The 15,116-nt window shown below is 37.5% G+C and overlaps 2 protein-coding genes across 2 annotated transcripts in view; both read right to left on the minus strand.

The window, feature by feature from the left end:
- Window positions 1–54: 54 nt before the first annotated feature.
- On the minus strand, window positions 55–6,786 carry LOC139149810 (distal membrane-arm assembly complex protein 2-like). Its single transcript, XM_070721800.1, has 5 exons — window positions 6,636–6,786; window positions 4,014–4,183; window positions 2,890–3,110; window positions 1,623–1,785; window positions 55–683 (listed from the first exon to the last, which is right to left on the minus strand). Exons 1-5 carry the CDS (start codon window positions 6,675–6,677, stop codon window positions 230–232), a joined length of 1,050 nt encoding a protein of 349 aa, XP_070577901.1. The 5' UTR covers window positions 6,678–6,786; the 3' UTR covers window positions 55–229.
- Window positions 6,787–8,878: 2,092 nt separating this feature from the next.
- Window positions 8,879–15,116, minus strand: part of LOC139149811 (pyruvate carboxylase, mitochondrial-like) — a 58,389-nt gene continuing 52,151 nt past the window's right edge. Inside the window, 2 exon segments of the mRNA XM_070721801.1 lie at window positions 8,879–13,775; window positions 14,855–14,998. Coding sequence (XP_070577902.1) covers window positions 13,527–13,775; window positions 14,855–14,998 — 393 coding nt within the window. The 3' untranslated portion in view covers window positions 8,879–13,526.

The raw sequence follows: 15,116 nt of genomic DNA on the forward strand, positions 1-15,116 counted from the left end.
GTTACTCTGAACAGTTACATACATCTTAATAGCAGACAGACTGAAGCAACAAAGAAAAATTTTTACATGATTTTTATTCTGGGTTTTTTCACATGTATCTGCAATAGATATTACCGACGGTGTCATTTGATGAAACTGGTATGTCACAGAGATGATCCATAAACCTCGTGCAGAGTGACTTAAAAAGTATTACCATAACATGCGAGTCACAAACACTAGAGGGCGCCATTCACAGACCTACAAGTCTACCATGAAATGTAAATCTTTCACACAAGTTGCTTTCTGTGATTCCTCTCAGCAAGTCATACCATCCCATCTTCAAAGTTGTGAACAGTGGTCGAATACAAAATGGCGCCCACTGTTTCCAAATCAAGCAAGTACAACTCTCTAATGACCTTCTACCATTACTTGTTTCATGCAGTAACATTTCTTTTTGAAGGGGACTCCCATCATTTGCATGTTCCTTTGTCTGCTTTTTCACCTGACCCGTCCTATCCTTCTCCGTGCTTGTCCTCTGTGCCTCTTCTTGTGCCCTGAATTTCTCCATATTCTGGTAATGTCTTTCCATATGAGCTGAGATGACACCCAGCTTCAACCTCGGCAGAACATCCTCCAACATCAAGGCCGCCAGTTCAGGGTTTTCTACTTTTGGCAAGTTTTTCATATTCAGCCTTTCAAGATTCCTGGAATTAAAAAAAATTTCATTATCTAATCAGAGGTGTGTATTTTCCACAAGGGTTCAACACTACGTAATCATCCAATTCCCTCTGAGAGAGCTTCACTTTTCAGAAGAAATTTGAAGTTTTACCGAGGTTGAAAAGCTTTGACACTGTCAACCAGACGAGATTAATTGAAAACAAGTTTGTCAGTAATAGAATGATCATCCCTAGACATTTATCACCAACTGGTTTGGGTATGTGTCTCCTGTGTAAATGTCGACTAGTAACTGCCCGAGAATGTTTTTGTCTTTGATAACAGATTGACTACATACTACTAATAGTCATTTTCATCTGATTGAGTTCATATCGTAAAGACTGATGGAGGGCAGAATCCGTAGAATCTCAATACATACATGTTTCAATTGAATAAATCATCCATTTCAGAGAAAGTACCCAAACAGTTGTAGATGAGGCAGATTCTAAAGTTTAAATGATTTGCAATTTGCAATATCTTATTTCAGACTGGTTCCCGGAGCTGACTTAGCCCGTACAATGGCAGTGTAGGTATTTGCACTTGTATAAAAAGTTGTTCAAGAACACATAATCAGGATTGAACTGGGCTAGTCCACTCTCCTCATAGGGATTCCAGCACACTGTGCCTGAAAACATTATCACTGATCTGTTTTAGAACAGTTACCCTCATCCCCCCCCCCTCACTCACATATTTACTGATACCTACCTGAAAACTTACCCTAATCCAAATCCCTAACCTTGGTTTCAACTGGTTGATGGGAAACATTTGGAAGGTGGGTGTGTCCTGGGGTATCATTTCTGATACCTACTGATCTTATTGGTTATCCCTACAACTAACTGCCTTGCTAAGTTCTCTTTCAACGGAATGATCCGGGCTATTTCTCATGGGGAGTGCATTTGATACGGCCAGCCTAGGATCTGTAATCTCACCTTAGGTGATGTAATGTTGCCAGGCCCCTCTCTGAGATCTGTGGACATCCACTGATGTTGAGATGTGTCAGAGTGTCTGCAAAGTGGTACAGCTTTGCAAGGCAGAAGTCATCAATGTGGGGACTCTCCTTCAGACTCAGAAACTTCAGATGCTTCAAACAAACTGTAAGAAATTGAAATTGAAAAATCGATGTACAGCAATACCCGTATATTTTGAAATTGTTGATTGAAATGCTATGCATGGGAGGGGAGCATAAAAATTGATAGTAACAATTCTCAAAAACACACCATAGAAATATGAGTTTCTAGAGTGAGGGAGATGTTATGAAGAAGAGATCGGACAGTGCAGACTAATAGCATTACCAAAAAGCCTTCATATATTCCCATTGCTACTCTAAAACTATTATGTCTTCCTACATTCAAAGTAATTTGTGTACTTTGTCCACTAAATAGAATGTTCACTTTGTTGGATGTCTTGCACTAGACAAGAATGATTTTGAAGAGTAAACGCCGTGAGGACCATGACATACACACAGATGATAATTACTGTGATTAGATAGTTTCATCTCTGGTTCTCTGTATCTGAAAACTACATCAGTTCTAGAAATTCAGTGTAAAGAAAATTATTTTCAGTTATTTAATCCTTTCCTGCCCAGTCTGTCGCTTCCTCATCTGCTCACTTAAAGTCAGTAACATGCAGTATTGAGCCAAATCTATACGTACATGTATCTACACCTACCTGGTATGGTATGTTATAACAGGTTTTGCCAGTAAAAATGAAATGTTTACAGTATCTCTGTTTTCAGAGGCTTTCAAATATTGAAGTCTTTTGTAAAATGTAGCATATGGACTCACTGGTTTCAACAAACTTGACCTGATTATGACATATGAACTTGGCAGGATAAGGGTTAACGATACAATGAACTAGTAACTGGAACCTAACAGGTCAGGCAGAGTATATGTAAATGTATGTCACACTTTAGAATTTGTCAATTCATATTCACACCGCTAAAAATGATGGGTAAAATATCACCTCCCATGAAAAGTTTTATTAGGACCAGTGTTGTCAACAGCTTAGAAAACCATAGTGGGAGGGGTAATTTACATAATACTGCATTATTTGCATATTCTTTTTGGAGTGAACATATATTCTATTGTACTGTAATTAACATGTGAATAGACTGCTCCAAAATCAGAGGGGTGGCCCCCCCCTAAAAATCCCCTGAGAAAAGAACCCTGAAGACAGATGCACACTGGCAGTACTTACTGATGTTATCAAGTCCATCGTATGTGATCAAAGATGCTGTGGCATCTATGGCAACTATGTATTCACCTTTGACCTTTTCTCTTGGAAGGTAGTACTGACCCTTTCTATTCTTCATGTACCAGTCTCCGTTTGTGAATTGTATGGCGGCATTGTTGTGGTAGATGAGCCAGTGAGCGGCCGCTAACTCAGTTCCCCAGTATTCAACACGCTTTTCAATAAGCCTGGCACAGAATCATCAGATAAGACTTTTATAAGATCACAGGGAAGGTGTATGCCGGCCAAGGGACACGTGCATCTCAGAAATGAAAATATTAACTTTTGTTGTCATGTGTCTCAGAGAAATTTAATCATCCTTAAACAATCACGAATAAAATCTGAGGTCAACATGCAAATCTTTAGCAAATTTATGTCTAATATGCAGATATTTGAAATTCAAAAGGGCTATCATTCTCTGTCATAATTCAATTAGAGGGAAAAAATTGAGTTTCAAATTCACAAAAGTCACTCCAGGATTTATGGTCAAACTTGATTTTTCTCCTCAGATTTCACATTGAGTCCACATTGAGTCCACAACAATCAGTAGGGCAGCATAGAATTGTACAATTATGGGAATCTGAAAATGTATCTTAAAAGTCCACTCCATCATACAGTCTGCAAGTTTGTCAGTTTTGACAAAATAATTATTCCATAGCTTGACTGCTTTACTTCACTTTGATAGCAGTCAGTGTACATCGTGATTCTTAGAATCTGACCAGTGATAGCTTTGGACTGTGACAATTCCACAATGAGATTAAAAAAACACATGCCACATTTGTCTAAAAAGAGATGTTTTACAATGCTGACTTTCACACAGTATGTGAAAACCTATGATTAATTTTTTATGGTCAAACAACTGAAACACTGACAGTGTGATTGTGACCAGAATGAAAACTGCTAGTCTCTTTCCCACTTCTCATGTTCATATGACCTGTTCACCCCTGTAGGCTGTAAACTGGACCACAAACATCATTGATAACTATGGGTTGTGGCCAAACCTTTGGACTATGGTAAACTCATTCACGGGGCTAGATTTGCCATAGCTCTTTTCAACATCACATAAGGGAGACTGGTTTCTTGTTACTCACGCATTTTTTATTTTGAGACGGTGTTGTTGCCATTCTGTGTGTCTTTCCTTCCAGAAAGAAAACACAGACATGGTCCTCTTGTGTTGCAAATGAGATACCAAATATTGTGCATGTCTGCGACAAACAGGCATAGTCATCAACACTTGCAGGATACTGCCAGCTTGCAACATCTGTAAAATCAAACAAACAACATCAAAGTCAACTGTATGGCATCATTTTACAAATGGTATAGCAACAAACTGATGACGTCAAATCGCCATACACAAACACAGACGCCTTGTAATTATGGCACTGTCTTGTGTAAGGCGATTTGACGTCATCAGTTTGTGGCTATACCACTTCAGGTGCAACCTGTACAAAAGGGGCATTATTGCAACAGTAAAACGGCTTTTTTGGAGGATGCAAACTTTGTGAGCAGCAGCAGAGGAAACTCAAATCTAACGCCCTGATCGCTGTCTAACCTCAAATCATAAGGGTTAAATCATTGATATCCTTGGCGTTACAAGAATTTTTTTTTGGGGGGGGGGGGAGATTCTGAGTAGATCGATGCCTTCGGGAAAAACAGGCACGATCGGAACTGGGTAGTTTAATAGAGTGGAGTTTATGCTGAGAGTTTACGTTATGATAAGTATGCTATGCATCAGAACGGCAAAACAAATGTAGCATAAAGTCTACTCTATCAAAACTACCCAGTTCCCATCGCACCTGTGGGGAAAAAAGTCCATCAACTGGAAGCAAGGAAAAATAAAGATGACAAGCAGACATTGAGAAAAGGTAACATCCTGTTTTCAAATATTAACCCTTTTCCTGCCAGACAGTATCACTTCCCCATCAGCCAAGTCAGTAAAAAGTGGTATTGAGCTAAAACATGACATATTTTCACCCACTTGGCTTGGTCTGTTATAGCATCTTTAGTCCAAAAAAATCAAGTTTACAGTATTTATGTTTTCAACAGCTTTCAAATGTACAGTATTATGTTAAAATACACCATATGGAATATGTTGTGTTTCATTAATTTTAACCATCTTGACCTGGTGGTGAAATATGGACTTGGCAGGAAAAGGGAGCTAAAAATCGTAATGTGTTAACAAGTATTAGTTCTTGAGCTCAATCTTCAATTTGTTTTCCAGTTAGTGAAGCAATATTTTCACTGTTAAAAAAGATTCCTCTCAGAAGAGAAGAAAGAAAGAAGTTGTGAGAATTTACTCACACTTTCAATCAAGAGTTTAGGCCAAGAATGGGATAAATCGCATGGCCATACCATGAAGTCTTTTGGTAGCCTCATGGCCATACATAGATTTCATGGAGTGAGCCACATTCACTTGTAAAGTTGTTGATCTATACATGCCCGCGAGAGAGGCATGCAGCGGCCTTCATCGTGTATCAAACCACAAGCGACTGTGGAGTGAGCCGTGGTAGAAACTGTGTCCACAGTCTGACAGCTAGTTGAACTTGCCGTACAGTAGCTGCAAAATTGTAGTGCTACGGTGAGGCGGTCGGTGATTTTTGGTTTTTGCAACTTCGCTCACCAGTAGCGCTACAAGGCCGATGGCCCTGGAGAGTATAATATAAGCGCACCCTACTCGACCAGGCGTGTTGATGTGGAATGCAACATATTTAATGCATTTGGTCGTACCGATTTATCACTACTGAAGACTAAACAGTATACTGCACTAACTTTGTCGTTTATGGGGTTTGGAATTTGTTCAAACACGACGATCGTGTTCTGAAAACATTGAGCGTGGGGCGTCGGTGTTTGTGGGAGCCGCCATTACCGGAAGTTGGTAATGACGGCTCCCAGAAATGTTTCGGAACGCGATCGTCGTGTTTGAACAAATTCCAAACCCCATACACGACAAAGTTAGTGCAGTATACGGTTTAGTCTTCAGTAGTGATAAATCGGTACAACCAAATGCAGTAAATATGTTGCATTCAACACAAACACGCCTGGTCGAGTGGGGTGCGCTTATATGATACTCCCCAGGGCCATCGGCCTTGTAGCTACTGGTGAGCGAAGTTGCAAAAACAAAAAATCACCGACCGCCTCACCGTAGCGCTACAATTTTGCAGCTAGCCGTACAGTAGCTCGAGGTTTTGCCTGGGTATTTGGGTCGGACGGCAAAACCAAAGCTACAGGTCCAACCAAACAGAAAGTGGGCAGGTATTGCCGTTCGACCTTGCTGCGAATCCGTAGCCTCTGCCACTCGGGTAGCTTGGTCACTCCCAGCAGAACACGTCAAGGAGTGGCAGGGCTCGTTTTCGCAGCAACGTTCGACCCAAATACCCAGGAAAGACCTCGAGCTTCTGTACTGCAGCTGGCTGACAGCACAGGTCCGTGGGGTTGCCGCGTGGTATACATAGAGAGAAGGGTATACTAGACGGCAACTCCACGGACCTATGGCTGAGAGCATGGATATGTGCACTCTCAGTTTACAGAGAATACGACGGGAAGCATGGGACACAGAGACAGACGCGACGCGAAGTCCGAGTAATAGAAATTTCACATTTCAAATATCACGAAAACCTCCGTGTTAACCCTTTCAGGCCTGACTTTCTGGTAACTTACCAGCGCTACCCTATATATAGGGGTTTAGGCCTGAAAGTGTTAAACGAAATGCTCACCGATGATCCCAAGACTCGTCTGTAAACCATGGGCGCCGCCATCTTGTTTGACTGATGACCTTGTTAGCGCGTCTTTCCCAATGGGGGGCGCTTCTCTTCTCTCCGCTGCGCTGCCGTGGTTTCCCAGTATGGTGGCCCCTACACGTCACATGGAATTATATTACTTTCAAATGTAAACTCTTATTTCTAGACAATATCTTTAATATTTATGAGAGTTCATTTTCCCTGATCAAACTTAAAATTTATTGGATGCAACTGTAAAATGAATATTTTCAAAGTACAAAACTCTAATTTTGACGGACTATAAAACTTTCTAATTTTGACAGTTCAACTTTAAATTGAGAGGGCACAACTCTTATTACGAGAACAAAACTCTGATTCTGGTGGATGCAAACCTAATTTTGGCATACATAACTTTCTAATTTTTGCGGGTACAACTTTAATATACTTTGCCTAATTTTATTTTCAAGGTAAGCACTTTTAATGCTTTAAAATAACTTCTATTGTTTTGTGAGTTAACTTTTAATAGTTTGTAAGAAGTTATGCTTTACAATGATTAATGTTTAATATTTAAAGTAATCTTTCTTTCGCAATTTACAGAGTAAATTTTAAATACCTAAACACAAAAATGTTTTCTGAAGACTAACCATTTAATATGTGACCAGATTTTTTGTTTTTTGTAGAGTAAAATTTTAATAGCTATACTATTACCTGTGTGATTAATTCAGAACACACTCTTAATACTTTGAAAATATTCATTTCAGACAACAAAAAGCAAATTTTCAATAGTTTTTCTGAGATTAAAATTTAAATATTTTGCATGAATCTTTTTCATCAAAAAATAATTTTTCATATTCAGAAGAAATCTGTTGGCTTCCGAGATAAAAAAATTATTTACATGTATCTTACATGGAAGTCTTTCATTTTCAAAAAAGAAATGTTTTAATTTCTCAAGGGACCCTTTAATTTTTTAAATGAACGATATTTTTTGCTAAGTGAAAATTTTCTTTTAGACTTGTAAATTTTCATCTAATTTGTAGTTGCACAACTTCTATGAGGGTGCTCTTTCTAGTGTACTAATTTTTTTGTGAGGGCAGTTTCAGCTGCGTGCAAACTTTCTTTTGAGATGACAATATGTATTTGGAGAGAGCAAAATACTTTTTTCTTCAAAGTGGAAGTGAAGTTATCCCAAAATTCCCATATTAGAGGACGTTGCAGGAGTACACAAACTCAACACACAGATGAGATGGTTATGCTGCACTGAGCAGTTTCTAGTTTATTTCATGGAGGTAACGCCTATTACCTCCACGTTTCTTTTGACTGACTGACAACTCTCTGAAACAGGCAGGGAACAATCAACTGTGAATTGATTATGCAACACTGAAGCAGACAGAACGGACTAAAATTTAACTACTTCACTTTAAGTTGTGTACTTGCAAGTGCGTAAAATAATACAGGCTTCCTTTGAAATCACCAAACACATGATTATATTAACAAGTACGCCTATCAAGTATATAGACACATTTGTAAAATCATGAGTAAAGTAGTGCCTTCCGAACACTCGCATAGACGTAGACTTTTGTCAATTTTGACATCAATGAACCATTCAGGCAAAAAGCTGTCTGATTTGCTCATTCAGAGCATAGTGGACTCCCTGCCTTTGTTTGTAATATGATTATCAACAGTGATTTGGGGAGGAATTTCTTGGCATGTATTCTATACTGGAAAATTCATTTGGTGTACACGTGTGCCCACATTATTGATGTAGGGACTACCGAGATTGAAAGTACAGCTTGGCCTACCAAATTTACTTTTGTAGAGAAACATCAAGAGTTTTACTGTCTGGTTAACATAAATTATGACTGAACGTTCGGTCAATAGCAGGCATAGATTTTCAGAAACCTTAGGAAAGCCATTAAAACAATTACGAATTTGATTGCCAAAACAAACAGGCAAGTTCTTGCTATGCTCATCTGAGTCAACTTACCCCTGCATATGACCTCACTTGGCACAATACGTGCCTTAACCGCAACTGTTACCAACCATAGGGTTACTGTAATTGTTACATCTTAGTCCATCTGCTGTTGTGGCGTCGCGTTACATGTTATCAGTACGAAATTTTATTTTCGGTGCCAACAGTAAATTTATCTACATGGACTTATCGTAATTTGAAAATAAAAACATGAAAACAATATCAAAAGTTGCAGCTATGGGGCTTTAATAAAAGAACAATGCACAAAACCTTTTTCTACACAAATGCAGTTTATTGTTGGCAATTTACAAGCCGCTGTACTTCACTAATATAATTACATAATCATATATTACTCTAACAAAAACTCCTTGTTAAAAGTATTTTCTACTCCCTCTGCTATCCTTATAAATTAGTATTTAGCAAAACAAGATAAAAATGAATAGAGCGCCGACAAAACTTCCTATATAGATACAATTTTTTGACAAATCAACTCTCCTAAAAGAAAAACAAAAGTGACAATAAGACATGATTTTAATATCTAAATCTAACTCATACATTGAGTTTGGAAAAAGATCTTTGCAAATTTGAAGATAATTTACATAATTGCATTCACCATACTCATCCATTTGTCACAATTACTGCATTTGAAGCAGATGCAGTCTAAACAGCCATGATTGTTTTATCATTTCCAGGGATAATCTCTCTCATATTAATTGAAAGCACTGCATCAAGCTGTACATTTACAATGCAAACAAATATTACACTACACTTAAAAACAAAGAAATTATATCATTGATGTCCAGGAAAATTGATCATGAAAGTTCATCATCATCAACTCTCTTACAAGTGAAATGATGACATTAAATATCAACCCAAAATAAGTGCCTAATTGTTACCATGGCAACCAGGAACAAAGATCACTTTGTCTGAGTGATAAAGCCTGTAATTGTCAAGTTGACACAAAATGTTGGGTCAAGAAACTTTGTGACATGCTGGGCACAATAACTATTTTCTAATGACAAACCCTGTCTTCAACAGCAACGATACAGAAATTTCCTTCAACAAAACACTGTCTGTGCAGCTTTAAAGTTCAACACTGGGAATCAAGGTTTAAGATCACTACTTTTGGAGACATAGGTGACCAGATATCTACAACACTATGCAACAGACGTTTGTAGCTCATAAAAACTGCTGTGTATCGTTCCATCATCATTAATATTTGATTTTTTGAGGGAAAATATATCAGAAACATCAACAAGATGGTAACGATCGGCAAACTCCTTTCCAAAGTGTAATGTTTTTGGACTCTGTAACAAATGCACTATTCTTATGATTAAGACCATACACCTACACAATGCCACTGCTTTTCATTATCTGGACATAGCGAAAAATACATTTGAATAAATTCTAAAAAAAATTTCATGACACGAATGTATGACTATTACATGCAAAAATTTTGCTATTCGCAATGCAGACATCACAAAATAATACTGTAAACAGTTGTGTTTTCTGTTTGGATATAACTGTGTGAGTGATTGGCTGTCAACATCGAGGAAAGATATATTTTATAAAGAAGCAACAAAGAGCGTCATGTGACATCATAATTCACACTATTTTAAAGTAAAATTTGTCACTACTATCATGGCAACTTCTGTGAATTCTATGACATGTAAATATACTGTAATGCAATTTTTTCATGAAAAATACCACAAAAGTCATCGTTGATGACACAGTCCCCACTTGTTAATGGGTACTTTGATTACATGTCCTCAGAGAGGATAGAGTCCTCTTCATTAATTAGGTCTGTGATAAAAAACTTTGATACAGATGGCACTCAATGGCCAAGAATGAGTTCTATGGTGATGAAAACATAAAACAAAGTAGGCCACCATCCTAAAGTTCATAAAATGAGTCTACTAGGAATTAATCAACAGGATGTTGCAAAACATTTTTGCATACAATCCTAACACTTAACAGATTATCACTTGTACCATATTTCATAAAGTTTGATGCAGTATTTACAACACTATGAGATCAACATCTGTATCAAGTTTCATCACATTTGACGTTGTATTAATTTGTGGCTATATCACCCTAATTAGGAAAGTTCATTACTTATGCAATTACAAATTAATTAAAATGACACTGATAAATGTCTTTTTCAATGTTAAAGCAATGCGAGCTTAACATCTGTACAAAGTTTCATGAATTTGATGCAGTATTTCTTGACATATCAGCCTATTTACGAAACTTCAATAATTGACATGTTACTGCTACATGACGTGAAACAAATTGAGGAGCATATGTATGAAATAGGTCAATGTCCTTGTACCAACTTTGAATGATACTGGTGGCAATATGTCTGAGTTATGGCTCTGTACATAAGAAAATTGTAATAAATTCACCGCCATGCAGCGATATTGATCTTACTGTTTAAAAAATCAACAAGTATATGTACGACATAATTCAATGTACATGTACCAAATTTGAATAAGATCAGTTGAGACTTGCCAGAGTTATGGCTCTCGACATGAAACAACCATAACGAAATTGCTACCATGTGGCCATATTGGACCATCTCGTGAAACCAATCGACATACATATGTATAAATAAGTCAATGTCCTTGTACCAACTTAAATCTGCTTGCTGAATAAATCTGCTTGATATATGTCTGACTTATGGTTCAGGACATGTGAAATCTTACAAAAATGGCCACACGGCGGCAATATTGGATCGTATCACGAAACAAATCAATGTGCATATGTATGACATAGGTCAATGTCCTTGTACTAAGCTTTAATAAAATCGGTGAAGAAAATCGGTTGAGATGTTGAGAAGTTTTGGCTAAGGACATGGAAAAATTGTAACAAAATGCCTGCCATGCTGCCATATTGGATCATATTATGAAACAAATTGAGTTACACATGTATGACATAGGTTAATGTCCTTGTACCAACTTTGAATAAAGTCGGTTGAGATATGCCCGACTTATGGCTCTGTACATGAAAAAATCGTTAGAAAATGGCTGCCTGGCGGCCATATTGGATTGTATCACGAAACAAATTGACGTGCATATCTATGACATTGTTCAATGTCCTTGTACCAACTTTGAATAAAATCGGTTGAGATATGCCTGACTTATGGCTCTGTACATGAAAAAATCGTTACAAAATGGCCGCCTGGCGGCCATATTGGATCGTATCACAAAACAAATTGACGTGCATATCTATGACATTGGTCAATGTCCTTGTACCAACTTTGAATAAAATCAGTTGAAATATGTCTGAGTTATGGCTCTGTACATGAAAAAATCGTTAGAAAATGGCTGCCTGGCGGCCATATTGGATCGTATCACAAAACAAATTGACATACATATCTATGACATTGGTCAATGTCCTTGTATACTAACTTTGAATAAAATCGGTTGAAACATGTTTGAGTTATGGCTCTGTACATGAAAAAAATCGTTACAAAATGGCCGCCTGGCGGCCATATTGGATCGTATCACAAAACAAATTGACGTGCACATCTATGACATTGGTCAATGTCCTTGTACCAACTTTGAATAAAATCGGTTGAAACGTGTCTGAGTTATGGCTCTGTACATGAAAAAATCGTAATAAAATGGCTGCCTGGCGGCCATATTGGATCGTATCACAAAACAAATTGACGTGCATCTGTATGACATATGAAGTAATTCTTGTACCAAGTTTGAATGAAATCGCTCCTTGCATCTCTGAGATATCTGCGTGAACGGACGGACGCACGCACGGACGCACACACGCACGGACGCACACACGCACGGACACGACCAAACCTATAAGTCCCCCCGGACGGTGTCCGTGGGGACTAAAAATCAATTTTACTACACTTTCACAAAATGCAAGGTTATAGGTCACCATAAGTCACCATGCAGGAAAATGTATCTGCTTCTTACAAAGTCAAATATTGTTCACTTCTGTCAATGTGAAAGGGACCCTAAAACAATTACATAGTACCAAAACACATTGACTTGTAACCAAAGCATATTTTGCATATTTCAGATAGGAATACAGTACAAATTCAAGTTCAAAGCAAGGCTGAATTGTGAAACAACTGATTTGTTAATGTTTTCTAGTTTGATTTTCACAAACCCAGCACAGTTGGTTATTCTTAATTCTGACAGAACATTACAGAGTTTCAGATCAAACAGAATGGAATTTGATGCGGACACATCATCAAAATAGCTTGAGCACCAATATCATAGAGTATTGCATTATTATGATTCTAAAATCTATCTGCTAGGCAAGAGCTTTTGCTCAATAATGGATGAAGACAATCAACCATACGGAAACCTGGGGTGGTATCCCCAAGATTAACCAGTGACATTTCCATGTTTTTTAAGAATTTTTTCATTTTCTTGAGTCTTTTTCCTGTTGAATTTCATATTTTTTAAATTTTGCTGTTTGTATTCATGGTGAGGTTGAAATGTACAACAACTTAAAGTGCAATGTTTCATATTGTGAAGAAATGTTTAGACTTTGGATGCAACACTGTCAGCAACAGCAATCTTCATGTCAAAAGCACGTTAGTTTATAATTTCACCTTAACTAACTCTATCTTTCACATGTATTCAATAGTTAGTCACATTTTTTTGACAATGCCAATTCCAGTGAGTTGGGGCATTAAATACATACAATACAAAACATAGTGAGGCAAAACATATCAAATTCTGCAAACTACTTTCATGATCTGCAGTTTCCATGCTATGTTCTCAGCTATGGTCTCTTTCATTGACATCTACAGCTAGTAGTACTCTGAAAACTTTATCTTTGTCAAGTTTGCTGGCAAAACATTGACTTTCTTGCAGCTTTGTTTTGCAACCTTTGTACATTTTCTCACTCAGTTAAGATTCTTCGTCTGGTTCAGAGTGCACATTTTATTCAATATCAGCGATCAAGTCTTCGCCCTCTAGAGGTGACCCCTTGCTGACCCACAGCTTCTTGACTGTTCCTGAGCAGGGTGCACTGACCACCATCTCCATCTTCATGGCACTGAGGACAACCAAAGGATCACCCTTTGCAACCTTGTCCCCTTCGCTCACTCTGACATCCACGACATTTCCGGGCATGGGTGCACCGACTGATCCCTTTACTCCCTTCAGGGCTTTTGGGTGGACGTGCAACTCCTGGTATATCAAAAAAAAAAAATGGTTGACATTCAACAAACAGTAACTCTGACCTCATGCTTCATGTGTATATTTTTCTAGATATTCATATTGAGAAAATTCTTCCATATCGAAACCAGGTTTATCAGATTATCAAGGACAACAAGCTGAGAGTCACAAATTGAAAAGAAATTGCATCTTTTTATTCTTGATTGAGATACCCAAGGGTACACGTACCTTACTGATGAATGAGTTTTCAAATGTTAAGAACAGAGTACTTAGTTTGTACAAGAATACTTTAATTCATTTACCGACCACTTAACCAATGAAGACTGATTCAAAATAACCAAATTTAACAAAACTTCTTAATAATTAATGGTAATCCTTGGAGAATTACCCTTTAATCTTTCCTGAATCTTATACACCTATGACTGTAATGTATGGATTTTCATCATACAGTAAGTTTTAGTAACATTGATTGAAGCAGAGTAGATTAACTTTTGGTGTTACTGGATGCTATATTTGACCTTTAATTTCATAAGAGCTGTACATCAACAGAGGTAAAACAAGACAAGATTTCATAATTTTTTTTCAAAAACTTAACATTTAACAATCATACATCACACAGTGAATAATGGTCAGTCCAAAACCTGTGAATTTGAGTGAAATTATGCTGCTGAAATACAATTTCTAGCATGTGCACAGTACTGCACTGGTTGAATTTTCATTATGTATGCTGAGTGGATGTGCTGAATACATGCCCAGTCTGCTTGTGTGAAGCAATGTACGACAGGCATTCCAAAAATGCTATCATTTCAACTTTCTGGGCAAAATCGGACTAAGAAAGATTTACAATGTTAAGGTTATTAACAAAATAATGTGATTTATGTACATGATACGCTTTGGTTTTGTTCTCTATGCTACACATGTTGGACAATACCTCCACTGTATTATGTACTCAGCCATAAATCCCAGTATTTTGTAAATAACCTTATATTTTTCCTACCATAGATTTAACCTATGAAATATTCTGTTCAAGAATTTATCAAATAGTAGCTATGGGTTGAGGGTGCTGTGAGGTTTCCAAAAGTCTTACATACCTTGACTGCTTCCTTGTCTTTGATGTGGATTGATCTGAGCTGGCCATTCAGCTCAAAGAAAACTTCCCTCTCACCGGTCTTGTAATTCAAGTCACCAACTGCCAAGGTTTTGATGTGAAGTGTTTTTCCTCTTTCAAGCTCAATCTGTCAACAGGGCAGAAACGACAGGTAGAGAAACCTTGAAATGCATGAATTTTTACACAAAGTCAACATGACTATCAATAAATTCAATTGTTTCCATTATTTAGTAAAATTATATCTA

This window comes from Ptychodera flava, chromosome 14 (genome assembly GCF_041260155.1).
Source record: "Ptychodera flava strain L36383 chromosome 14, AS_Pfla_20210202, whole genome shotgun sequence".
In the NCBI taxonomy this organism is placed as follows: Eukaryota; Metazoa; Hemichordata; class Enteropneusta; family Ptychoderidae; genus Ptychodera; species Ptychodera flava.

Excerpts from the sequence above, each read along its gene's own strand:
- LOC139149810 (XM_070721800.1), bottom strand. The coding sequence starts at position 6,677 with ATGGCGGCGCCCATGGTTTACAGACGAGTCTTGGGATCATCG. Across the intron at positions 4,184-6,635 it reads GACGAGTCTTGGGATCATCG|ATGTTGCAAGCTGGCAGTAT; the intron begins GTGAGCATTTCG and ends TTGATTTTACAG. Across the intron at positions 684-1,622 it reads GCAACATTACATCACCTAAG|GAATCTTGAAAGGCTGAATA; the intron begins GTGAGATTACAG and ends TTTTAATTCCAG.